Source organism: Melanerpes formicivorus, unplaced genomic scaffold (assembly GCF_026170545.1).
Source record: "Melanerpes formicivorus ecotype bairdi unplaced genomic scaffold, bMelFor1.0.p_v2 SCAF_21, whole genome shotgun sequence".
NCBI lineage: Eukaryota > Metazoa > Chordata > Aves > Piciformes > Picidae > Melanerpes > Melanerpes formicivorus.
This window is the reverse complement of record NW_027142373.1, coordinates 7,674,763-7,702,533: the sequence shown is the minus strand read 5'-3', so window position 1 is coordinate 7,702,533 and position 27,771 is coordinate 7,674,763. Positions and strand designations below refer to the sequence as shown.

At 43.7% G+C, this 27,771-nt stretch overlaps 1 protein-coding gene across 2 annotated transcripts in view; it reads right to left on the bottom strand.

Moving 5' to 3' along the window:
• The window catches only part of ASPSCR1 (ASPSCR1 tether for SLC2A4, UBX domain containing), a 42,703-nt gene that overhangs the window by 7,313 nt on the left and 7,619 nt on the right, over positions 1-27,771 (bottom strand). For both annotated transcript variants that reach the window (XM_068151358.1, XM_068151359.1), the window contains 8 exons: positions 24,414-24,471; positions 23,462-23,535; positions 22,244-22,682; positions 15,397-15,536; positions 13,003-13,084; positions 12,075-12,141; positions 11,081-11,143; positions 10,718-10,770 (listed from right to left, as the gene is read on the bottom strand). In XM_068151358.1, coding sequence (XP_068007459.1) covers positions 10,718-10,770; positions 11,081-11,143; positions 12,075-12,141; positions 13,003-13,084; positions 15,397-15,536; positions 22,244-22,682; positions 23,462-23,535; positions 24,414-24,471 — 976 coding nt within the window. The remainder of the gene's footprint in view (positions 1-10,717; positions 10,771-11,080; positions 11,144-12,074; positions 12,142-13,002; positions 13,085-15,396; positions 15,537-22,243; positions 22,683-23,461; positions 23,536-24,413; positions 24,472-27,771) is intronic.

Here is a 27,771-nt window from a genome sequence, read left to right as displayed (position 1 = left end):
AAACAAAACCAGCCAGTGGAATGATCCCACTGGCCAAAGAATGTCTTGGCATGAAGATGAGAAGGCTTTAGTAGCTGCAGTCCAGGAAAACATACAAACCCAAAGCTGGATCCTTTATTCTTCTCTAACACTGTTTAAGAATGCAAGGATCAAATACTGAGCAGATCCTTACCTGAAAACTATATTCAAGTTATCTGCTATTTCCTCATTTGCAGTTGTTCTAATGTTCATATGTCCATGCCTCTAGAAGAAACCCTCTGCAGTTCTTAACCTCACTGCATAGGGTTCTTGTATGAGTATCTGTCAATCAACACAGATTTAGAAACCATTTAGAGTCCCACTGGGCCAGTCAGATTGACCAAAAGAATCACAGGCTGTTTGAAACAAATATTCAAAACACTCTGTTCAGTTTTATGTGAAGAATTACTACAATAGGACTGAGCCAACAGCTAGTTACTGTACTCAAATATCCAGCATTTCTCTTCCTTTCTGCTTTGATTTCCAGCCAAAGATACAATGTAATTCTGACTTGGAAAAAAAGATGTTATTATCTGTCCAATTATAATGTTCAAACCATGCTGTGCAAGGCATATTTACACAATACAGTTAGATTATTTCTATTGCAACAGCACCTAGAAATCCAATTGAAAATGGTGTTCTACTGCACAATTATATATATGTAGTGAGCAGCAACATGTCATAGAACTGAAAATGCAAGGAAATATGAGGGTTTGGGGCTGGTCTGGGCTTTTGTTTTGTACAGATGCAAAACTGAGACCTAAAGAGATTAAATAACATTCCAGGTCACACCGGCCAGCAGCAGAAGCAAGAGCTAAGTATGTAAGTCTCCAGAGTCCCATCCGAGCCCTTAATCACAGGACAGCTTTCTTCTGAAGGGATCAGAAAGTCACTGATGAGGCAAGAAATTGAAGCAGCCAATGACCTGCTTTCTGTTCTCCCTTTTATGGAGTATCATTCCAAACGACCAACTCCTCAGACTTGATGAAAAGACCTAAGTAACACAGCTTCATCAATTTGCTTAGTTACTGTGGCAGAGATTTAAAGGAACGTTTTCCACTTCTGTGATCTGAAGACCAGCCGTCGTAAAGGCAGTCTTAAACTATGCAGCTAAGGCACTCCAAGTTTTATTTCAGAGGGGCAGAGTGCAGCTCCTCAGACACCACAGCGGTGAGCGTGGTTTGTGACAGCAGGGCATCCTGGCTGCGGAGTGGCACGCTGGGGCTACTGCGTCTTGCATTCCATGACAAAAATATCTGCGCTAGAACAACACTCCCCCGGCATCCAGCTGTGATACACAAGAGAAACATTCCTGCTTTGTTTTACTGCCTGTCTTAAGCAAATCGTTCTCAACAGCACGGAATGGATTTTAGGCAGCACTCTCCCCAAATAACATCTCAATACTTCCTCCTTCACTAGGTAGCTCCAGACACAGACATGCAAAAAACTCCTGGAACCCAGGATTGCAAAATACATTTATTGTTACCACGCAGTTATTCTGCTCACTGCCAGAGTGATGCTTTCAGCCCAGGCAGAGACTGCTGTCTAAGGGGAACTTGCAGCTGCCAGAATGAGAAGCATTCTTTCCGTTACATGATCTGAAGAGATTAGAGTGCCACAGGTCTGCTGTTGGTTTGATGTTAAAAGATGAATAAGAAAATAAGCACTTCAAAGGAACACGCGCATGGAAGGAGAAACCCAAGCTACCAACATGAAATACTGCACACTACACACACCCCAAACACATAAACTGGCTCTTGGAAAATTCAACCGGAAAGCCGGTGGATCAAAAGCTTCTCCAGCAAGGCTGCAAAGCATCGCTGGAACAGAAATAAACACTACAGCCATGGTGAAAGGGGCAAACTGACTAAGTGCTTCGTGTTTATAACCTGAGAACAAAGCTGCTCAATGTGGACTGCAACTGCCAAAGGAGATGCATATTCTGCAGCCAACACAGAGGAGGTCTGAACCAGCTAGGGCACGGGACATTGAAAATTCATAAGGCAAAGATAAGATTTGAAAAGGCTACTTAAGAAGGAATCCAGGTAGAAAGAGCATTCACTGAGCCCTTGAGCTGAGATCAAAAAGATCCAGCCTCAGAGAGGAGATCTTGGGCAGAATTTCCACCCTAAACTCAGTCATACAAGGAAAGCCCTCATCTGGGCTGATGTGCCTCGCTTCACTTGAAGCCAGCAAGCTTCAAATGCAAGCACAGAATCACAGAATGCTAGGGGCTGGAAGGGACCTCAAGAGATCATCCAGTCCAAACCCCCTGCGAGAGCAGGATCACCTATACCAGACCACACAGGAACTCATCCAGGCACATCCTGAATACCCCCAGAGTGGGAGACTCCAGAAGCCCCCTGGGCAGCCTGTATGAGACAGCCTCTGCCAGCATGGTTAACAGGCCTCACAAGATTAGCAGGAGGTAAGATTGCTACCAAAATCTAGTCAGGTGAGAAAACCCTGAATGCTAAAGGGCTAAGACCACGCAGGAAAACGAATGCCATTCTCTGGGCTGTGTGAATTCCATTACTAATCACCATTTTCTTTGCTAGTGAGTGGAATAACCGCAAGGCCTGCCACTGGAAATGCCTCCGACGAGCTGACTCTGATGAAGTAATTTTTTCTGAAATTGCATTAGACTCTTGCCAAAAGCAAGAGAGGGCTTCACACTGCTCAATTCGTGGCTGGTTCCACTGAGGGAGCGTGCCAGATGTATTGCCCAAGCTGTCATTAACAACTAGGATATGGAAACAGAACCAAAGGCTAAGAAAGAAACAAACAGCTCCCCTGGATTTCTGCCCCACGGTACACACCAGAGGAAACACTCCATGCACTCTAAGATCTGATTAGAAGATCTAAATATTTATGTGGAAGCCTGCAGATTTCTTTAGCTGCACTGAAGACAGATGATGGGCTCCTGCCCCTCTTTGCTGCCTTGAGTTTTCCAGCGGGTGGTATTCTTACCTTCTGCTCTTTCCTTACTATTAACTCAGCAATCAATGATCTTTCTTCCACTAATGCACCCCAGATATGCACTACCCAAGTGCCTGTTTCTGGGAGGAGAAAGAAGCTAATGAACAACTCTGAAACACTCAGCTAGCCTAGAAAAACACAAACAAGCAACCAGAGCTACAAGGAAGCCAAAGCCAAGCGCTACAACAGGGAAGCCTGCAGTTGATCAGTTCTGGAGAGCAGAACATTATAAAACACTTCAAGGGACACGAGGAGAAGGCAGCCAGCAAAACCAGCAATAAGAAAAAAATCAAAGCAATGCCTTGAAGTCTTTATGGGTTCCAAAAACTTCATGTTGCTGCCAATCTGTGTGCTCACTATACTGTAAATACACACATATTTTGGGAGAATTCACTTCAGACAGTTCTTTCTGCCCAAGCATCTTGGCAAACAAGTTGACAATATTTGCCTTTTTCCCCAATTCTGCTTGCAGTGTAAAGGTTCTCCCTTCATTGTAAGTCATCAGATTTAATGAATGCAGCTCCAATCTATCAGCTGGAATGGAGTGAGAGGGTGGAGAGAGAGTAGAAGTGTTGATAATATGGTACTCCACCATCTGCAGTGACTCCTGTTATTGGCTTCAACACAAATTTCAGTCTCTCATAAATACTAGAATGGGCTTGCATTACTACCTCAGACAGCGAGGAAGTCTACAGAGAGGAGGATAAATGCTAACTGAAGACTTAGGAAAGCTAGGTGCAGCTCCATGATTCATGTGTGACACTGGACAAGCAATCTCAAACAACCAACTCCCAGGCTTCCACAGAAGCCACTCTACCCTCTACCCTAGCAGAGGGTGGGGACGTGACACCATCAGTCACAGTCTCCAGGACAATGAGTTCTGAAAACACCTAAGATGGTAGCGGTCAGTGTTCAGGACACTGTGTTTGGGCTCAAGCAGGCTCTGCCTCTGACAGTCTCAGCAAAGATTGTCAAGTTTCTAGAAAATCCTTTTGAAATTCATGGAGAGGATTCCCATATCCTTGGAGGATGCTGCTAGAATTCCCTCTGTAGCAAGACATTTCTCAAAGAAAAGGAGAAAGCAGAAGGCAATTAAGTAGCTGAGGGGAATAAGTAAGTGGGTGCTTCTTTGCCACAGTCCTACTTAAACATAATAACAGCTCACTTATGTTTAATCATGACAGTGCCATGTATTTTGAGAAGACATTCCTTTTCTCTTTGGGGGTTTTTAACAATTTGTCATTTTCTGTTTCTCGAGAGTCTAAGCACCGTATTTGTGAAAAAGAATCTCAGGAGTCCCTGAGAGCAAAAGAAGAATAAACCACAATCTCATGTATGAAAGTCAGGACTTCCAAGGCTCACACAATCGCAGTTATAGCTCATAATTATCACTGAAACAATTAGAGTTCAGTGCAATATTCCTTGTGATTGTATTTGATTCCCCTGAGAGTCACTTTACTCCTGAACAATGAATACACACTCCAGAGGTGTTCCATGAAGCACCTGAGGACTCGCTCTATTTTAGTGTGTTATCTTCTGCTCAGGTAAGACATCTATGAAAGAGTGAACAGCCTGATAATATGACAGTTTAATGTTGAAAAAATGGAAATGGACAGATAGGACAGGGTAGATATCCCATTAAAATCAAGTGCCAGGTTATGTGCAGGCAAGAGAACCTGAACATTGCCTTTGCAAGAGAACCACATCAGGTGCAAAGCATTCCAGGTGGCTATTGCTAACACTTCTGACACGATGTATCTGTAGCAACAGCTGTGAATTTTGGCACTTGGGTGATACAACTGGACAACTCTACAGAGCTGACAATCTCCCTCCTCAACCTTTCACACATTCTCAAAAAGGCTTAAGAAATCAGCTGTTCTGTCATTTTACCCATGCCCTCTTTTTTCCCCAACATCCAGAAGAACTGCACACTCCACAGCACTTCCTCCACCCAAAAGCCACACATTTTACAGAATACCTTAACCATGTGCCTCTTCTATTTCTACAGGGCTGCTCTGTCTTTTCATCTCTTTGCTTCCAGATAATGGGAACAGAAGGGGATCTCTGACTAAAGTAGAAAAGGTTTTCCTTCTACAGACCACACAATGCCTGAAAGGGGCAAACTCTTCACGTAACCCACCCACAGAGAGCCCATCCAGTGCAGGACCAGGCACTGCTCTGTAGCCCTCAGCCCTGCAGTGAGTGAAGGGCTGCACTTCCCAGATTGAAGATTTCATAGTTTGGAAGGCGACAACAGAGAGCAAGTGAGAAGGGGTGAGCAAGACCTGTCCCCAGAGCTGCCCCACCTGGCTCACACCCAGAAATATCACCTCTCTTGCTCCTGGTCTGGGCCAGTGTCATTTGTACTGAGAGCAGCATGGCTCTGGCAAAGCAGCCAGATTAGTAACAGCCGCCTATAAAAAGGGCATCCAACAATAACACAGTTGCCAGGGGCACCAAAGCCAGAGCAACTTCCGCGCCTGTTTCTTCCCCGAGAAGAAAGCCCCCTTCAGCCCCTGCCAAGCACACAGATCTGCAGCAAAAGAAGGGGAAGCCTATCCAAGCAGAAGACATTAGAGCACGGGGTCTTCAGTGACTCCAGAAGAAAGTTAAAGATGAAAAGGATTGACACTAGTAAGGGGGAGCAAAGCTTCCCCCAGAATCAGCTGACCTCAACTGGGCTAAGGCACCATCCTGGTGGGTTAGAGCACTGCGGTCTCTGACAAGCAGTATGGGTAAGCAGAATGGTATGACAAGTTCTCTGCAGGAATTGTTTTTTCCTGTTTGATGTTTCATCCAAATAAAATGTTTATAAACACAGAGAATCATTCCTGCCATAACAAACCATGACCTGAAAGGGCTGAAGGGCCCCAGGCAAGGGACGCAGGCTACATGGCCGCTGGCATTACAATGCAGCTCTTCCAATCTGCAAGCCCATTTTGAATAATGGCCATTTTACACGCACCTGAAGGCTGCAGTGCACATGTGCACTTCCCCCAGCACTCATTCCTGGCAGGCCAGAAGCCACTGCCTCAAAATCTAACTCTAGACAGTGGAACCCAGCCCTGTCCAGGCACAGATTTCTGCTTCCTTTCTTCATTCTGTTTTATCTTTCCAAGTCACCTCAGCCCCTGCAGCCTTCTTCCTTCTTGCATCTCACCCTGAACATACATTACATTTCTTTGCTCCTCACACAGATCAATTCCCTTGCTGTTTCTTGCCCATCCAGTGACATGTGTCATCCCTTATTGCTAAACTTCTGCCCACCTCATCAGAGCAGTGGTGCTAGCCTCAAGCATTTGGATCAAGTCAAGCACTCATTTCCAGTGCCCCAGGGCCCTGCAGGCAAGGCTAAAGCCTCCCTGAATGTAATTTAACTTTTAAAAATCGTTATTTTTTGTAAAGAAAATACTTCTGTTGCATGAACAACTACCTTCTTCCATCTATTCTAGCTTCTGCTCAAGTCACTTGATGCCACTCTTGTGTGGGAGTAAGAAATCAACCCCTTACAGCTTCTACTTGATATATTTCTTTTCCAGTTATGTGTTTTTTGCAGGCTGACAAGTCCTAGCCTACTTAGTCCTACTTATGCAGGAGCCATTCCAAACCTCTGATAATCTTCACCTCCCCTTGTCTGCACTTTTACCAGTTCCTTTTTAATACAAGAGGCCAGATCTGCACAGATTGTTCAACGTGGAAGCAGCTCTGGTTTCATACAGTGACACGGTGATGTTCTTCATTCTGTTATCCGTTTCATTCAGAATATTTGGGTTTGGGGAAGGAGGTCCTTTTGGGTTTGACTACTATTCAGTAATGAGCTGATGAATTTTATCACTGTAAGGCTTTGCTCTAGAGCTGTAACAGTCATCCCAAGAGCTCACCAAGATGCAGATGAAGCTCAAATTATTTTCTTCCACACATGCATTAATCACATTTACCTACCCAGAGCCAGCTGGTTAAGAAGAAAATGCCAAGCCATGCAACTGCTAAGTAAAGCAATAATTAGCTCTTTGTAATGTTACAATCCCTAAAAGTATTTTAAGCATGAGATTTTACTTGCTTTCCACATTTTTCGAATAACTGTAATCATTTTGTTTGTTTCAGTCATGCCCAAAATTCTCAACACAACTGCTTTCTAATCACAATTTAACTACACTGCTACATGGACAACAAAGAATTCTTAAATCAGCATTGGATTTCCCACCCTTTATCTTAACTGGATGTTATTCTTCTTTTGTGTTGACACAGAGGAAGTGAGAAAAGAGAAAAAATCATCTCCCAAAGTGGTCAATTTGCAGAACGTTCAACTCCTGAGCACCACATTTTGAACCTCCTCCTTTGAAGTCGGGCTGAGAGAGTTGGGGTTGATCAGCCTGGAGAAGAGAAGGCTCCAGGGAGAGTTTCTGGTGGCCTTTCAGTACTCAAAGAGGACCTACAGGAAAGACAGGGCCAGAGTTTTAAGCAGGGCCTGCTGCAAACACTGCCTCTTGGTAATGCTTTTAAACTGCAAGAGGGCAGATTTAAATTAGTTAAAAGGAAGAACTTATTGTGAGGGTGGTGAAGCACTGGAACAGGTTGCCTAGAGAGGCTGTGGATGCCCCATTCCTGAAAGCAATCAAGGCTAGGTTGGACAGGGCTCTAAGCAAACAGTTCTAGTGGAAGTTGTCCCTTCCCATGGTGAAGGGGTGGAATTAGGTGATCTTCAAGGTCTCTTCCAACCTAAAACCATAATTCCATTATATGATTCTATGAACAGTCCCAGCTCTGTACTGAAGTCAAGGCTTTGCACCTTTGCCATGTGCCATAGCAAGCATTTCAGTCTCAGGCAAGTCACTACAAATTGAAGATGCTTGACACTAACACTGACCAAGTTCTTCACCAAGTTGTGATTTCTAAGGGATTCCAAAAGACTGGGCTGTAAGGCACCTCGAAGTCTTTACAGAGCACCAATTTAACACTTTTATGTTTCAGAGAGCTGCTGTGAGGAATGAATTCCACAGTAAATGTCACAAATAAGAAACTGGGAAATTGCCACACATGTAACAAGCGCAAGCAATGGTGCCAGGTATAGAACAAAGGCTTTGACACAGCAAATTAAACAAAATTCCTCCCATAAAGTTTCTGATTCAAAGACAAGGAAAACCAATTATTTCTGTGGTGTTCCACTGAACAAGTTATGCTTCAAAAGACATCCAGAGAAACGTTAGATGTATGCAGAAAATAAAAAGAGCAGGGGAAAGTGGGGGAGACAAAGGGCAAACAAGGGCAAGCAGAGGATTCTGAACTTTATTTAGAAGACAGACCAAAGCTAACAACAGAGAATGAAGACAGCATCAGAGCTGGCTGAGTAAGAGGCAGACACAGGTCAGCAAAGAGGGTGCTGCATTCAAGTGTACTGAGAAGTCATAGAAACCTCCTTTTCTTTGTGGAATGAGTATAGTAAACAAAGGATTTAGAAGCTAATTGAAAAAGAGGAAGAAAATGGTCAAAGGAGATTTCAAGGTGGTAAGGACAGGCACATAAGCAGTGTAATGCCCAACACTGACAGAAGACAGTGGAAGAATGCAGTGTCAGAAAGGAAAGTACCTCGAATTTGAAGGAGCGACAAAGCATCTAATAAAAAATTAACTGAGAATAGGACAAAGGTTCATTACAGAGGCAAAATTTGAGTCTTCAGCATCTAGGATGCACTTAAAGCAAACTAACAAGCACCTATCTTAAAGAAAAAATAAAGAGTGCCAAAGTTTGATGTCCGTGAGAGTCAAGAGGAAAATGCAGCCTATGGAGTGTGGGAGAATTTCACTTCCTACAGAGAGACTGAAAAGAAAGCAATATATTTTCTAGGGACACAAGTCTGAAGGCTGAGACAGGAAATCTGGGAACACATCCCAGCCAAATCTTAGAACAAGACAGAAAAACACCCATTTTATACAGGAAACCTCTGCTGGTGAGAGCTGCAGAGAGACCCCGCTTTGGGGTGATGACAAAAAGCTTTCCAAACCCCACATTAGAATATGTGTAAAGGAATTCTAAGTGAGGGGTGTGCTCAGACATGACAGCATAGAACCAAAGGAAATGAAGAGAAAGAAAAAGGAGAGACAGAGAAGGGCTGAGAGAAGTGTGGATGTGCCATGTCTGACCAGTCTATATTAAACACAGTTCCACACCTACTTCCCTTGCCTCAGAACTGCCAACAAGTGCAGAGCATTTTTTTATTTGCTCTTCCTTTGAATGTGTGCCTGGAGACAGTGTTTTGGGTGGCAGATGTGGGTGAGATGGCACAAGGCAGAGGAAGAACTTCCTTCATGCCCAAATGGCAAAACCTCCTGGCTCAAGCACACAAAGCACTTTCCACTGGTATTTTCATTATGAATTAAAATATCCAAAATGACTCTAAAAAGAAAAAATGGTTGTTCTCCCCACCCACAATGACATTATGTCTTACCAACACACACACTGTCCCATTCCTGTCAGTGGGAAAAGCACAGCCATGCACACTGCACACTCCAAGAGAGGCCATGGTCAAGGAGAGTGTAGGAAGGCTGATAGAAGCATCAGCCCTCATGCTGGGAAGCTGGGTGGAGGCTGAGAGTTACTGCACAGCAATTCCTGAACCACAGAACCAAACAGGACTGTGACCCCTAAGAGCCTCAGGACTCCCTAGAAAGCTAAACCTGTCACAGGCATGATGACAATATGAGGAACTCCAACATCAAAAACACACTTTCTAAACTTCAAATTTCGGCAAAGAATTCTTAACAGGGTAGTAGGAAGGGGAGAGACTTCCCACAGTGAACACGGAGATTCACACTTTTCTTCCCTGAACATTCAACAGTCTAAAAGCAGCTGCATGTCTATCTCTTCCACATGGCCTGGTCAGGAAGTTGTGAAATTTGGAAAGCTCCATTACAAACAACTTCAGAGGTATGCTAATCCCTACCTAATTCACCATGCTGCCTGAAAAGTTCCTTTCTCTATCCTTCTCCCTACCCCACTCCTCCTGCTCCCTTGGGGGCATCAAGCAAAAACTCTCACTGCAGTTTGTTTGACCCTTTACCCTGCAAGTGATCTTCAGTGCATGGCTTTACAAACATCCATGAGGTTCTGAAGGACAGCACATTTTGAACAGCCTGAGCTGAGGCAAAGTCACAGCCAAAATCCCTCAGTCAGTCTCCTAAGGCCTTGTGATTTACAGTCAAGGAATCCGGATTTGAAAAACTGTATTTCAGCCTTTGAGCAAAGTTACACATGGAGAGTACAAATTCCTTAATGTACAAGCTGGCTTAAAATAAATTCTCACACAGTGATTATCAAAAAGGTCAGATGTCTGCCAAATAACAGCCTCAAGCTTCTGCTGGAGAAATTGCAAACAGTAACCTATCTAAATCCAGTCTCACATCTACTATACCAGTCCAGCTACAGATATATCAAACTCCCATTAGCTCAGCTCTTGTAACAACATTTCAAGGTTAAATACAGTTCAGACTCCGTAGTGTTAGAAACAATATGAACCCCCCTCCCACCCTGCACAATACGCCAGTGCATATTGTTGCACAAGGTGGACCTCTTCTGGTGAAGAGCTTGTGCTCCAAAACACCTGGGTCCATTAGTCAGGGCTCACACCACTATACAGCTTCTTTTAGAAGTAGCAAAGGCATATGGCAGGGTAAAGGGCAGCAGCAAGTGGAGAGAATCACAGAGCACACGTGTCAGTCCTTACCTCAAAGAGCGTCAAACTTTCATCGTTCAAGATGATTCTGGGAGGTGCAATAACTGAAGTTAAAAAACAAGTTACAAAACAGGACCACCCAGCAACCAAAACAATAAATACAGCAGGTATGGGAGGAAGCACTGCTCTTTAAAGGAGTGACACATTCTCACTGCCCACATTGGCTTCTTATTAGGCAGAAGCATGATGTGGCTACGTGAGCAGGTTACACCTTCTTTGCACTCTGAGTCTGTATTTAGGGAAGGAATTCCTCCCTGGGCCATATCTCATGGCAGCACAAGATCTGTCATGCAGCATGGCCAGGAACAGGCTTTTTCAAGTAAGGCTAAATATTACCACCAGCACAACACTCACACAAGTAAAATGGCAAGTCTGCATCTGCAAGGTGGCTTCTCACAAAGTCTCTCAAAATGCCAACTGTGAAGAAAGGACAGAAAGGTTTGCTGAATTACATTTGTTTCTTTGGATGCTGGGCAGAATGGCTAACCTGTACCAGCAGAATTGCCCTCTACCATGTCTGTAGATTGCCTTTTCCTCCAAAGAACATTTTTATCATTACAAATGTCTTGGAGAAAAGAGAAAAAATAAACAAGAAAATCCCACTTAAGACATGCTGGTCTGTCAGCAAAATCTAAGGATGCCAGTGAAGTTCTTCCTAGGAAACCCAAAAGCAGCTGCAAGATTTGTACAGGCCAGCCAGGTGAGACTCTGGTGAGACTAGTTATTAGTTCTTGTTCCATATAGAAGTATCAAAAAATCATGTGGGTAACCATCATTGCCAGCTGAGAATAAGAGGAGCTCCAGGTACAAGAGCAAGAGGTACCTGGTGTATGGTCTGAGCAACTTTCAGGAACTGAGGGAGGCAAAAAGGTTTGTCCCCTGTTATTCTCACTGCAGCAGGTGAAGTCTCTTCTTTCCCTCTTCCCAATTGTTTGCATTTGTTTTGGATTGGAGGAGGGTGTGTTGGGTTTTGCCCCAAACTTTTTAAGCATTAACATAGAGAAGTGCCCAAACTCATCACAGTAGCACACCATTTGGACACAAACAATGAAATATCAAGTGGAACAGTTGCCCGAGCACAAGTATTTTGCCACAGAGTAGCCTGACAGTCTCTAAGTAGTCCTGGAATTAAATTCCCTTTAAGTGAGTCAACTACCTCAGACTCTTCTCTCACCCCATTCAGGAGCTCAGTAAGGACAGTGTAACTAGTGACTGCTGTTTTTTCAGAGCAGTGTAATTTTCTGGATAGCAAAAAGATCTGTCCAGCCACTCTCTTTTGTCATGTAACTGATCAATGATGAGAGAGGATAGCTGCAGCTACACAGACTGAAGTGGGGGTTGCTCTTACCAGTTTCATTAGGACAGAAGAACCCCTGCAGAACATGACGGTCTGGAAAATGGACTCTCAGCACCACCTAAGTCAGAGGCAAAGCACATTAAGTCAGCTGTTCATGGCTGTTCTGAGCTTGGTTTAGAATCTGCAAGCAAGTTCGGTTTTAAATGGGGAGATCTGAGACATTTACTCTGCAGGAGCAGAATAGCATAGTGGCTAACAAACAGTGTGCAGCTCCTCAGAGGACATGGGCTGTTGGGCTTTCAAAGGCTGTAAGAGAGTGATCTACAGAGACAGCATGATGTATGATGCTGCAGCTCATACTCAGACAGTAGGAGATCCCTGTGCTAAGTGATGCACAAACAAAGTAGAAAGTCACCCGTGGATACGTAGAGAGGGAGTATCAGCATCCTGAGGTGCCCACAGCAGTAGGAATCCTCCTGCCATACAGCTGAACTAACTCCTATAATTCTATTTCCAGCATTGGTCAAAAGCCATTTAATTTGAGAACTTAACCTCCTGCTCTTTTTGCAATAAATTACCAAAGACAAAAAACTGCATTAGGATCATATTTACAGGGTAAGAGACGTCCAATCTGTAACATCTTCTCATTTCATTTGTAGTGAGATACTACCAAAATGCTGAAGCCTACAGGCAAGAGCCAGTCAGGAAAGTTCAGTCATATAGACTGACATGAGCACACAGGGGGTTTAAAACATCTGGACCAAAATAAAAGCAGCTACACTGCCTGCCACTCACCAGATCATTATGGGACAGCTGATTTTACATGGTACAACTGTCATACAAGTGCACACAAACAATTAACAGGGGCAGAAATTTGAAAAATCTCCCTCAAGATCCTGTTGATCACAACTGATTCCCAAAGTTACTCAACTCCCAAGTCTGGTCTAGCCAGAGGGACTGGAAAAAGAACAAAGGCTACCTTTGGGTAACGCTCTAACTTCTCCTTCTGCTGAGCATCCCTCAAAGATTTTGTCATCAGTGGAGCTTCTTCCAGACGTTTCCTAGATACATGGGAGGAAGACAAACTGTCACTTCTGTGATTTCAAGATGTATTTTTATTAAGAAAGTGAAAGGTCCAAGCAGGGCTGATGAAAACTGCTCAACCCTCACAGTATTGTCCCCACCTCCTGTGGTCGCTACCCAAAAATCTCATCCACGGAACTGCTGAGCAGCAGCAGCAGCAATGCTGTAGAAATTTATTTGTCTTGTACAACTTTTAAATTGAGTTCACTATGCCAGATGCCAGAAAAGATATTACAAAGAATGGGAGAATGTTTGCTTAGACTGCCTAAGAAGAGATGGACTTAGTAATCTGAAAAGAAACAGAGACTGAAGTGGGACATGACTACTCCAGGGAGGGAGAAGAGCTACTGAAGCTGAAAATCAATGCTGGCACAGGAAATTAATGGGTATTAATTAGCAACAGGGAAACAAAGCAAAAATGAGAAGTTTCAGATCATTCAAGAACTGTAGACTGTGCTTCAAAAGGAGAAGTGGGTGAAAAAAATCCACCTGTATTCAAAATGAAACAGTAACTTCAAAAACATAATTATGTGTTTTCCTGCAAGTAAAGAATTAAGCTTAGATCCAACAGATCCCATCTTCAACTTTAGTCCCTTTTTCCTCTTTGCACTTAGTTCTGAAAGCCAATTCACTAGGCTAGATCTTGGTGAAACATTTGATCATGTCATTCTGCACAACCACTCAGCAGTTAATCTCTTACACCTATACAGTGTGAAGGACTTCTTTTTAAGAAGCACCACCGTATCACAGGAACAGCTGCTGAACAAAACAACTACAGGCTTAACTTCACCAACTGTCCCTGGTACACCACGCTCCAAGATGCTCTGAAAATGCCAACTTCACAGTCTGAAAAGCAAACATGAAAGTGACCCACTCCATTCCTTCTCTCCTCCGTTGCTGATTCACACAAATTCTCAGTTCTTTCTGAAGTCAGAATTAAATTCTAATTGCATTGCAAATACTGCATTGTATGCAGATAGCTTTTGTTAAGATTCAGCAGCTGAGATCAGAAGCCAACTGGTATCAGTTTCATGTGCATCTTGCCTTTATTTTTATCCCTGGTTGTAAAGGGAACAGGGATTACAGGCATCAGCAAGTTTGGAAATTAGGTCTTTTTTGAGGGGCCTGTATTCCAGTAACCCCCAACCAAATGATCCTACATTTGTACCACTAAATACTCCAGACCCACAAGCAGAAGAGTAATTTTCAGGCCAAGCAGAAGAGTAATTTTCAGGCCAATCTGTGTACTCATGTGGATTTCAGTGGCCTGTGGGGAAAAAAATCAGCTCTAAGTAAAAATTTCAACTCAGACTTGGTTAGAGTGCAAAGTAAGCTGTCCCACAGTCTCAGAGAATGCTTGCAATATTTAAAGAAATATTTTGATCCACTTGAAACTAAGTACATTCATGAAATTACTTTCTTTAAGGGACACAGAGACAGCAAAATGTTGTTGTGATAGGGAAGGTAGTTTATTTTAACTGATTTTTTGTACCCCAGAATTGGAATAAGAGTACAGTAAAATCATGAACATTTGACAGTAAGCTACTTGAACAGGGAGAGACTCCACCGTGAATCCAGCTGCCCACACACACTTCTCCCTCTTTGTGTGTGTGCCAAACATTTTCACAACTTGATCTGTGGCTAAGTTTGATTTGCTTAATTACCATTTGGGTAAATGTCTCAATTTTGGTCTTTTCTGATGAGGTCTAATAAAAGGTTAATTCTGTTACTTAAAATACAAGGGGTTTCTTAGTGGCTGAAACCTCCACTAGGCTACTACTGAAGTCAGTGGGATTTATTCTTGGGAAGGTTGGATTATTGTGTTTGTACATCTGTACATCACAAGTCACAAATTCCAACCATTTAATTCCTAGCAGTTAACATGAAGTCAGATCGAAACAGGCAGGAGAAGCTGACCACTACTTTGGGCCTCTGGCAAAAAAAAGCACAGCTCATTAAAAAGGCAACAGCTTCACTTTCAGAAGTAATAGGAAGGAAAGAAAGAAAGGTGAGGTGAGATTTTCAGCATCCATGTGTATGGGACAATGGTTTCACAAGTGCTTAACTGATTCACACAAAAAGGTGGATGCTATCACAACAACAGGACATAACCCTTGAAGTCAAATGGCATAAAGGACAGAGATTTCCAGTGCTGATCACTAACCCCACATGCAGTAATTTAGCTACAAGCCTTTACCCAGAGATCACAGCCAGCTATAGGTGCATAGTGTCACTCTGCCCAGCAAAAGGAGATGGAGCAATCTCAGGAGCCAGCAGAAAGGGAACTTGCCTCTCACTCCGCAGCTGTGCCAAACGTTTCCGTACATCATCCACTGTGACTTCAAAAAACTCATCAGGAAGCTCCTCTGGGGCAGCACGCAGTGGCTCTAGGAGGTCCAGGTGACACACAATTGGCTCTCGTTCTACAAGCTACAGAATAAAAAGAAGCTTTGATCAGTCTTAAATGCATTGCTCTGCTGATGCCATGAAGTGCCTGAAAAAAAGAGAACACAAAAGGACAGCCCTGGAAAACTGAAATACAGTCACTAGTGTGGAATTCACATCACTAAGGTCAGACTAACAAGACAGAGGCTGCCACTCTTTATAGTTGATAATGCATGGGGCACAATTCCTCCCAACAAGCAATCTATAGTCAAATGAGTCACATGAGCTGTTAGCTGCTCTCCACCATCAGTACAGAAAGCCCAGGGGAATAACCTCAGCACTCACCTAACATAAGAGGAGGTAACTCCTTTCCAGGGAGTGCCTGTGGAATCTCTTCACTTACAGTACAATGGTATTGTGCAGCTGAACCCTATTCTACCTAGTTACTAGCTTGTAACAAGTACTCAGAGATTACTCCTGTCCCAAAACCATAAGGTACCCCTCTCTGCTCTATTCTAACCCTTCTCTTTTAGTATGTAAACACTTCCTTACCATTCTACAGCAGCACACAACTTACACAGGTGCTATGCTTTGTACTACAATCTGCCCTTCTAAGCATTCCATCTGCCACGCACTCCTGGCTCACATTCTATCTTCTGTTCACATCCGAAAGTCTTTCCACAGAGCCAACAGCATCAAGTTCCCAACTTGGGCTCACACCCTTTCTTCTTACTCTAGAAAGCAATACATTGATTTGGAAAGGTAGTTTTTGACCTGTTGTGTTCCCTGAATTCCGAGGGAGTTTCCCTGCCACTGCAGAGTTTCATTGTCCACGTTTCAAATTTTTAACCTGGTTTCTGATATGCAGAAAACTCCCTTGAATAGTGAAAACCTTTTGGTTTTGCACTTAAAGTAGTTAGCACTGAAACCAGCCTTTGTTGCAAGCAAAGGAGACAGATGTGAGCAGAGCAGTTCCTTGCATGCATTCACTGCTGCAATAACAGCATTTAATGCATTCACTGGTTGTTTCCCTGCTCCAGGTGCTGAGGGCAGGCCCTTCAGGCAGCACACACAGCTCAAAAAGACAAGGTCCCTATCACCTGCACAGCAGCTCACAGGCAGCTTGGCCACTCTGTTTCTCCTGCCTCCAAGAGCAGGAGCTGGATAGCAGCACAGCAAGCCTTTCAGCACAGTTGTGCCCTGGTCTGTAACTGTAGATGCAGTTATTAAAACACAACAAAACACACCAAACCCCACAGCCTCCAAGAAACCTAAACCACACCAAACCCCCAGCACCCTGCACCCAAAACTTATTAGACAAACATCACTGGCTGTCCCTGAAGGGAGAGTGACTTTATGGATCCCTCCCAGTTTAGAAAAGGTTAGATACTGGCTACTTTCCCTGACGTCAGAAGCAGCAGCTGTGTCAGTATGTGAACACAAACCACTACCGGAGTCAAACACACGAGAGACAGCTACACCTATTGGCTCCTGAGCAATTCAAACTTTTTAAATCACAGAAGTGTTTGAACACACAGAATCTGAAAACAAACAGTGTGCTGTGACAGGGGATGCAGAGGGGGAAGCAGTCTATGACTGAAGAGCTCCATGAGAACAAAACCTTTGATACTACAGCATTTCTGTACCATCAGCTGCCAGCCCAACACAGCTCTAGGCTCTGTGAACAAACCCAAGGTCAATTTCTTCTCCCCTTATCCCCTCACATACTTTTTCCAATCCTCTGTAATGCCTGAATGTCCTCCTTCCATCTGTTCCATCCATTTTCCCTTCCCCCAGGCACAGGCCCCTTGGGAGCAAGGAGTCTCCCTCAATTGTCAAAGACAACACAAATTACAAGGCAATGTTCACTCTGCTTGTGGGCACTAAAGGGTAATTTGAGAAATTAAAAGAGTGAGGTTGTGTGGGTGGGACCCTTGGCTACTTTTAGAAAGTTGAGCAGGGTCAGCTCTAACTAGTGGGTGAAGGAGCCTGATTGTAGCTTTCCTGGGGCTCAGGGAGACAAATGCCCAGCGCTACAGGAGTGATCCTGAGCATGCAGAGCCACCCTCTGGGAAAGGGCTTGTTGCACAGCAGCCCTAACTGCTGCCTGCAGCTGGTCTAGTAAGGTCAGGTTAAAGTCAGAGGCCAGAGGGAAATGAATCAGGCCTCCCCAGTGACCAGGTGTACTTCAGTCTCTTCAAATAGGCTGAAGTTTCACTTCATTCTGAACACACACACACACACACACACACACTGAAAATAGACTTCTTAAAAAAGACTGAGCAGGAATGTCCTATGGTATGTTGTGAGGGGTGCTGGGATACAATGGAGAGAATTCCAATGTCTGCATTAGCAAATCCTAAACTTACCATTATTGGCACTTTAGCCAATCCTAACAGTATCAGGATTCCACAAGGAAAGCATCAGTTACAGCCCAAACCATGGTAGTAGCTTCAGAAATCACAAGACAGCAGAAAGCAGGCATACATCCAGTCCTAAGGATTCACCACTCTTCCTTGCTGTGTGTTCTCTGCTCCAGACCACTGTATGTTAGAACTATCATTCAAGTGTTGCTTTCCAGACATCTTTGGTCAAGCAAATGGCTCTCCACTGCCAACAAGGTACCACAAATGGGCAGCCAGGAACGTCCGCTCTAGAGCCATTCCCCAGCCTACCAGAACTACCCTACGTGCTGTGAGACAAAATCCACTGCTTCCCAGACATAAACACCCTGTTCTTGACCTCCAACTTACATCCAGCCACGATGTCCCCATTTCATTCTCTACAGAGTATGGATACCTGTAATGGCCCCACAGACTCAGGGCCACCTTTTAGCTCCCAAGTCTATCATTTTATCTGTTTCCCCATCCAGTGCTGAATGCTGATTATTTTAACTTCTAAAGCAAGACACATTACTCAACTACTACTCAACGTGAAGAAATAAACTTTTCTGTACAGAAGGAGGGGCAGATCTGTGCACATCTAAATAAGACTGCAAAAATACACCAGTAAAAATTGCCTGATTACATTTTCAGCTAACCCCAAAAGCAAAGTGTGACCCCTGGAAAGAGCTGCAATGAGTACTTGTGAAACATAATTCAGGTGGTTTGAGGCAGTTTCTGCAACTCCATTCCAGAATTGCACAACAGGATCTGATCAGAGAAGGGCAGCACAAAGTGTCTGCTAAGCACTGCTTAGCAACCGAAAGACATCATCATTTTGCCTCTGAGGATGCAAAGATTGCCACATAATGTCTCTTCTGTCAGGTACTTAACACCCTGTGGTAGCAACCATACATCTAGCGTCCTTAAAGGCATAGGAAACACTCTTTAGGAAGAGGTATTCTACCACTTACTCTACCAGTTCTCTTTCCTCAGAGTCCAGCCACCATCCTGCTCCTCTTTCTTCATCCACCACCCTCTGCTCACTTAGGCATTCCAGCTAGGACTCTCTCAATCCCAGTACTCTCAACACAGCCTTATTTAATGTGTCACCAATATCCCTAAAGCACAGATAGAATCCAAAAGCTACCTTCCTGCAGCAATTTACAAAAAGGAGGCTACTAGGGACACCAACTCACTTCCCAGTCCACCACACATCTCGTGGTTTGTGTCTTTCCATGACAAAAGGTAGCCATCTGCTGCAACAATACACAGCCACCATACAGCAGTTCTGACCTCCTGTGCATTTTGCTGTTGTATTTCTGTCAGCCAGGAGCTTTCAGAAGCCCAAGATGTTGCACTACAGTTTGCCACCTTCATTCTTCAAAGTCTCTACTTCTGGGACCAAAGCTGAGATGTTAGGCACGTCTCAGCAGTGGGCTGAACCCTTACTCACAGCAGTGTCTAAAGGCAGTTTATGTGATAAAGCCAGTGTCAGGAAGAATACAGGTCACTGTGATCACCAACCTGGACCTAAGTAAGCAGGTAAGCTGAGGAAAGCTTCTATTTCAAGTGAAGCAGTGGCTGTTGTGCCTTCCACAGCAGCAAGCTCTCCCTGGAGACCTACCTTCTCCCCACCACCTCAGGGAGCTCTAATCTCATGGGCAATCTGGTATAAAGTTACCTTCTAATAATTAATGTTCTGACATCAAAGTCAGCATGCAGCTGTCTGTAAACCATCTTCAGCCCAAGAAACGAAGGGACGCCGGCACAGATTTTATCCAGCCTCTCTCTTCAGCTTCAAAAACCACACACAGGCAAAGCATTAATGGGAAGATTCTTTTACAAAAATGGACCTTTGATGTTTAAAAATAATTTGTTTTGTTTTGGGTTTTTTCCTCAGGACTGAAAAGGGACAAAAAGCAGATGCCATGTGGCTAGCCCTGCTCTGTTGTTGCTGCTGAGAGCAAGGAGAGCAGAGGATGGCAGGAATGGAGGAGGGAACAAAATGTAATCAATCAGCAGCAAAAGCACCAGAGATCAAAGGGCTTGAAAGCAGCAGTCAAAATCACATGCTGTTTAACACAAGGGCAGAACCCCCCCAACAGAATCTGCAGCTGCTTCCAAAGCTGCTCTCAAACTGGAAGGGAGGCTGGCTCCAGAAGTGCCTCCGAGTGGTTTGAACTGGACTGCAGCTCTGAGATGCTGGATCACGAGAGTCTTTCGGCCACTGCTGCTCCCAACAACACAGCTTCACATTAAGCTGTAGCCAGCAGAACGCTAAAATGAGTTCTGTCTCTCCAGCCAGAGCACAGAGAAGCGCAGGCAATGACACTGGCGAAAAACTTCAGCACAAACCCTTGCACTTCCTCCTCCCTTTTCAGACACAAATGAAATCCCTCCTTTCCAAATCCCTCATAGGTAAGAGTATGATCGAAGCAAGCAGCACATCAGACTGGACAAATCACCCTGCCTACTGTTTAGTTCTTCCTCTGGAGGCTGCTCAAGATCAAAGGTTAAACAACACTGATTAAATGGACTCAAACATGCTTCTAATACATTGAAATATTCACCAACTGGCTGGCAAGGCCTCTGTCTGCTACATTTGTAACTGCTCCAGAGTCTTTTCAGGGTCTGTCTTCTGCTCCTAAACAATTCAGGAGTTCACCAAGAATGGACTGCAACCACAATGAAGTCAAGCCAGTAGAATCTCTATATCAACATGAGAGCATACACATAGTATTGCTAAATTCCTCCTGGATCAAGCTCACTCTGAACCTCATCAAGCAGCCTTTTCTTCCTCTGCTTAAGGTTTTCCATTGTTTAGTCTTGTGGCTGGATCAGAACCAGAGATAAATACAAAGTCCCCAACTCTAGGAGGTACTAAAGAGTGGGAAACAACAAAGGGGATCTCTGACCACTAAAGCCAGCCCTAGTGATGATGTGTGCAGTGAAGGGGAAAGGGAAAGAGCTGGTCAGAGACTCCAGGATGTGAACCTCCCAACACACAATAAAGGGGAGTAAGTTACGAGTTTATAAGCCTCCTGAGCTTCATTTAGCACTACTTGCCAGAAATATCCAACCTTGCTGAAGGCATTCAAACCCCTACAGAAAGCCCATTAAGCATATTTAGCACTACCATTTAGCACCACAGCACTTCCAGACCATCAGTTCTGGTACCTGCACATGGGCTAAAGCATTTTTAATTTCAACCTTTACGGTTTTATTTCAGAGGCACCAACAATGATAACAGATGCAGAATTTGTCCTTCTGGAAGAAGGATTAGAGAGGGTTAGACTTTATTTAAGAAGCAAGGTATTTTAGAACAAGGCAGGAAACACTTTGATATGCAAGCAGAGATCAAGAAAAGGACGGAAGGTCTCTGCTTCATCTGCAATCCTAAGAAAGTTAAGAGTCACACAAGGGATAGGATGAGACTGAAAGGGAAAGAAAAGATCCAGATTTGGGGTTTTTCCAAATATTGAACACTTGGCAAGATGCAACTATAGCTGAAAAATTCCTTTCCTAGATCTATATCACTTATATTCTACCACACAGTCTAACTCTTTTGGTGACATGTCAGTCAGAGTGACCACAGGCAGAAGGAACTCTGAGGAAACACACGGTAACAACTACCAGCGCGGAATGCTGCTTTTGCAATAGCTTTACAATGGAGTTCCACATTCCACAGAGGGACTCAGACAAGAAAGCTGAGCCCAGCCTACAGCCTAAGAGTTAGAAACTCTGACCATCTTCTCAGATCTTGGAAGCCATGGGATCAAATTGCCACAAACCCATGAAGACCAATTCTGCTTCTAGGGCAATCCTACAACAAGTTAGAAAAACGATCACTTTCCATACGTAAAGCTCTGCCAAGTTTATACCTTCTGTGTGAGCTGGGAGGTGTGTCAGTCACAATAAGCAGGAAGCACCTTCAAAGTACTACAAAACACAAGTCTGAGCAAACTCTGATCATCTTCAGCAAAACATCTCCAGCAGAGAGCACTTTAAAAAAGAAGGACAAGTACCCAGGGATCAGATCAGGTGACAAAGTGGGCATCTATTAATGACATTTGCAGGGAATTTGAAGTAGACAGATTGAAGCTCTTCTGGTACCATCAAGGCTCAAAGCTTTGCTTGCCTCTGGACAGCAAATTCTTAAATTTCCATCCTTCACATTTCCTATAGTAAACCACCCCAAATGCAGTATTTCCTTACCGGACTCTTGGCAGAACTGTGTGGCACCAGGCACCTAACCCTATATTATGGGGAAAAAGTCTTAAATATGGAAACATCTTTTTCCTTGCAGGAGCTCAGCCTCAGGCAAGACAGGATAAAAAAAGCTCTCACTGCAAATAAATTTTCCCTTACCTGTTCTTGCTCCTTTTGCAGTTCTTGGCTGTTCTTAGGCTTCTTTGGCTTAGAAGGGCCTCCGGGGCTGGAAGAAGTTGTTGGCAGCTTTGAGGATGGTGAATCTGACCCAGGAGATGAAGCAGCTACAGAAGAGTCCCCCAGACGCTGTCCATCTCCAGAAAAAGGAACAAATGGGGTAGGCTCAGGCTCTGAGGAAGGGCACAGCTCCCCCAAACTGGCATGAGATTCCCTAATTGAGTCTTGCTTGTCTGTGCAGCTGTTTAAAGACATGGCCACATCCCTGTGGTCCAGGTCCTTTGGGAACGTGTTTGCTTGAGGTAGGGGCACATCCTCTGCTCCTTCAATAGAGCCTGGCCTCACTGCCTGCTCACTGCATGGCACCGTGGCACCCACAGACTCCTCTTGAACAGATGAATTGCATTTCTTCATGACAACTCTTGAAGAGAACACCAAAAGGAATAAAGGCAAAAGAATTTATCAAAACAGTACTGTTCTCCTCATTCTCAATATGACCATGACAATAAAAAACCCCAAACCAGCTAGACTCAAAGATACCCCTAATTTGATGATCTGCTGCTTCCAGATACCCACAAAGAATGAGCTCCAAGTGCTCAGAAGTTAGGAGTGGGGAGGTCAGGGTTTTGTGTTAAAAAAATTAACAGGAACTACCCACTCCACAGGAAGAAAGCTGACTTCCAGGAAATAACAGCAGTCAGTTGTAAGGCACAGCTTCTAGTCACTCCTGTCATCACATAGACTGTACAGAACTGGCTAGAAGATCACAGAAAGGCTACCGTTGATCCCCACCTCACCCGCCCAAACAGTCAACAGGAGGCACTAGAAGGATTGGGAGGTTAATGCCTGAAATCTAAATCAGGGATGAATGAAGCAGTAACTGAATGTCCTCTCAGCGAAACTTTTAACTTTGATTTGTCTGTTTCACTCACGAAAGAAAAAATAATCTAAAAACAGAGAGGGAAAAAAAAAAAAAAGAGGACACAAACAAGCTCCTTTAATCTGCACATGACTGATCAGTGCCAGCATCTACAGCTGTGGGAAGCACATCTGGGCAGCAGTTTCAGATAAACAGGCAAATACAATAATTACTGAGTGCTGCGATGTTTGCCTTTTTCGTGTGTGTGTATTTGAAACAAAACAAATTCACCACCACAGTGGAAAGGAAAAACAAAGAATCCAAACTTTGCTCCTCCTAACCTGATTATGGCACTGCCTCCAGTCAGGCCAAGTGACTTCAGTGTTGTCTTCTCTAGAGCCTCTTTCCCTGTTATCTGCAACAGAACCACGGGAAAGCAATTAGAGAATCACAGAATTGTCAGGGTCGGAAGGGACCCCAAGGATCATCTAGTTCCACCCCCCAGCTGCCAGGGAAGCTGCCTATCTGGGTGAACATTTAAAGTGCTCTTTCTAGAAGGAAGCCTGTATCAAAACAAACACCACACAGCACCAGAAACAGTCAAAACCACACTCTTTCTGCAAGTGGAAATGAGACCTAAATCCACCTGTCTTCACCTGTAGTGCTTTACCAGATTCACTGCTTGTTAAATAATCTCAAGGGAAGATGGCCTATCTATACTTCCATCCCACACCTACAGCCCAATCAGATCTGACCTCAGCAAGGCATTGTGTTTATGTCAGAATGTAAATCACAGGCATCTCATCTCGGATTTCATTACACACACCTCCCATCTGCTTGTTAAGGACCTGTCCCAGAATAAAGATGATCTGTCCACAGAGGTCAGTGGGAAGTGAAGGGGACAGCTAGGGAGAGCGAATTCCATAATACGCACATACAAAATATTAAACAAAACATTAACAGTGAAAGATCAAAACACAGAGAAAGGCAAATATTTATTAAAATGAAACCACTGTTTTGACTCGAGCTTTAAAAGAACTTGGAAAGAAAAACACAAACAGGTCATTGAGCTCATTTTATGGGCTCGGAGGTCTAAACGGCCCAGGGTTACGTTCCAAGAGAGCTTTTTTCCATACAGACACGTCATGCTTTGAAAAGACCAACATTTTTCTACTTCCCCTCTCAAGCAAGTTCAAAAGAAACACTTTCCAGGTTGGAAAGCTGAGCTGAGTTTTTCTTATTTTTTAGGACAGAAAGAGGAGAGACAGAAGGAGAAGACTTTTTCTGACTTACCTCATCTCGCATGTAAATACAGACTGGAGAGAATTCACCATGCTGTTCCATAAACTCCCTGCAATAAAAGGCAAAGTACTGTAGCATCTGTAGGACAGTCCACTCCCTCCAAAACCAACGTAAGGCAACAGCAAGGAATTAAATTAGCTGGTAACACTCTCCTCCGTGTTCCTCCACCAACAACCATTCGACAGTTCAGAGAGTCAGACATAAGGTGAAGAATTTGCTCTGATGCATTTGCTGCTGCTTAAATGCAGCCCCAAAAGTGTCAAAAACATAAGAGGGATAATTAAAGTTAATTCTCAAATTAGCTGCTTTTACTAGAGAAATTTGAGCATGTCATTCTTCAGAACCTGATCTGAATCATGACTTGATAAGCAATTAAAAAGAGTAGGTATTAACTAAGTTAAATAAGTTTATTATAGTTCAGACTGCACTTTCCTTGGGGACAGGTCCATATATGCTTAGCAACAAACACCATGAAATACTCTTCTAAAGCGAATCATCAGAGGACACAGAGTTTGCCCGTCCTAGTATCAGACAGATGAAAGAGAAACAGCAGAAGCTTTCAGATTCTGGAGACCAGGGATGAAATAAAGCCAAAGGAAAGGCTGCTGCTGTAGGTAAAGATCAACCCACATTAAGCATTTCAGTGAGGAAGGACACATATGAGCAACAATGCAAACTGCTGACAGGCCATGTGCAGAGGACAATGTAAGATGCTACTCTTGAAAATATGACACTCTTCCCATTTTCTTCTAGATAAGCAACTCAGAAGACAAGAGTCTGCACACCCCCATGCATCTTACTACTTTCAATGCAGCAGTTCCAAGAATCTTATGTATCATCATGATGTTCTAATTACTTAACAACAATAGCTTTGCCAGTATTATCTTATGCAGTCTTTCCATGACATCCAAAATACATCACAGATGGGCAGCTTGGAAGAATATACACAATCAATGTCTTACATAATATTTTAACATGAATCTATTTAACCTAGCACAAAGTGTCAAACTGAACAGTGAAGGAGTCAGACAGCCTACAAAGTAGAAAATGAAAGGAAATAGCCATTAAGTTCCAGGAGTATTCATCAAAAAACTTCACATTTAGACTCAAAACTCAGCTTCAATGAAGTGGAAGTGAAACAGCTGGAACTAGAAGTCACTCAGGATTGAGAGAGACACCTAGAAAATTATGATACTCAATCCTTGAGTAATCCCCAAGAGCAAGAGCACGTCTAAGATTTCTAGATGGAGGATGTGGAGGAGCAAACCTGTTAAGCACAGACCGGAACTGAGACTTCTGCTTGGTTTAACTGTAGCAGTCTATTTCCTGTCTTGATCTAGAGGTTAAAACACGAGGCTCTCTAAATAAAGCATGCAACAGCATGGTGATATGGTCACAATGAAACTGAGAAGCTCCACTCTACAGTTAGCAAATCCAAACAGACTAACCTGTAAAACCAGTCCTGAGGGTCGGGTCTGGTTTAGGGAAGTCAGGGGCTGAGAACTATTTCCAGACTAGCTGCAATAGATGACGAGGGGTTTATAGTCCTGAGATACCATTCTTTCAGGAGACTTCACCCAGCCACTGCACCAAATCCTGTCGTGCTGAAAGCAACAGACACACCCAGAGCATCCAAACACATTTGAGCTTCAGATTATTAAATGGTTAACTTCCTAACTCAAGATGAACAACCAAAACAACACTAGAATAGGTCTGTCACCATTTGTGGTTATCCTCTCTCAAGGACAGAGAACTGTATACAATGCTTTGCCAGGAATGAAGAGATTAAGTATCCAATATAGAATGAGCATAACCTTACGATTCAAGACTCAGGCTCCAACCTCCCTCACTGCTTTCACAGCAGTAGCTTCCAAAGGCCAATGCTTGATGAGGAAAGGCAGGGGGCAGAGGAAGTGTTGTCTCTTGACTGGAACATGGGAACGAAATAGTACCTAGGAGACTACCTTTAGCACACCACAGCAGACTATGTTGCTCAGGCTTTTCCAGACAATTCAGGAGAGCTACTGATCTCTACCTTATCTTCAGTAGGTTTTGCTTTTAATCAGGATCAGCTGTATCCCTAGAGGAATCTTTGATTGAAGTACACAAAAGGTAAGGGACTGTTGAGACATGAAGGAAACAGCACAGAAAGGCAAATGAAACAGCCTAGAGGAATAAAAGCTTGAATCTCGAGTTGCCTATCAGGAAAGGTGGATGATCATTTACGAAGAGAGAAGCCAAGGCAGACTGGAATGTCTCCTAACCATATAAACCTCTAAGAGAGGAAAACAGTTTTGACTTACACAACCTAGTTTCGTTCACCTTTCAAAACTACTTTGCAATTCAATCCAAACAACTCCTTGGATTGAAAAGTCTTCTAAAAGTGTATGGAAAATATCTGAACTTCATGAATGATACCACAAAAGTAGCAAAGAGTCACAGGCATTGTTAAAACTGTATTCAGGTGTCCATTCTATGGAGAAGGGTCTACAAAGCTGCTGAAGCTGCCAGGCAGGCAAGAATGGGAGAGAGAAAAGCAACAGTTCTCTCCCAGGCCTCATGCTAAAAGGGTATACAACGCTCGTGCCCTCAACCAGTCTCTGCAGAACAGACGCCAAGGAAAGATCCCCCAGAGACTTATTTTTGTATAATTCTTGGAAGCTCGCAGGCTCCTCCTCCAGCTGCTGTTAATCCGTTACATGCATTCACTGAGGCAAGCACACACATCAAACACACTGTCATTTCTTTGATGTGCTGCTCTTCAGAAGGGCAACGGCAAGCAGATTAGATTCCTGCATGTAGTGATCTGACAGGGCCTGTAAACATCTTGTGCAAGGACTGCCGCACGCTGAGAGGAGGAGCAGCCTTACAATAGCTTCCAGACCTTCTTCAGACCCAATTAGCCATGATGGACGCTGGAAACCCAGGGGAAATTCCAGTGGATTTAGAATATTTCCCCTCACGCACTTCGAGCAGCTGAGCATTCCAGGAAAACATCTCCAGTTGGAAAGTAAAAGGAAGGATTCGGTAAAAGTCAACAACTAGCTGACTAGTTTGTCAACTGAGTCAATACGCACTGAAGAGCAGCAGAGCCCATGAAATCTGTATGGACAGCTATAGATCCAGCTTGTTCTGTGACAGAGTCACATGCAGCATCTTTGCTGCTTGCTGAACTTCATCAAAGCTTGCAAAGTCCATCCAAACATGTGAGCTCTGCTTCCAGCGGGCAGAAAACAACAGCTGTGTCTTATGAATGGAAGTTAATAACTCTTAGCACACTGTAGCAGTTAGAAGCTTAAAAAAAAATAAAGAGCCAGCATGTCCATTAACTAATAGCACTATAATAACC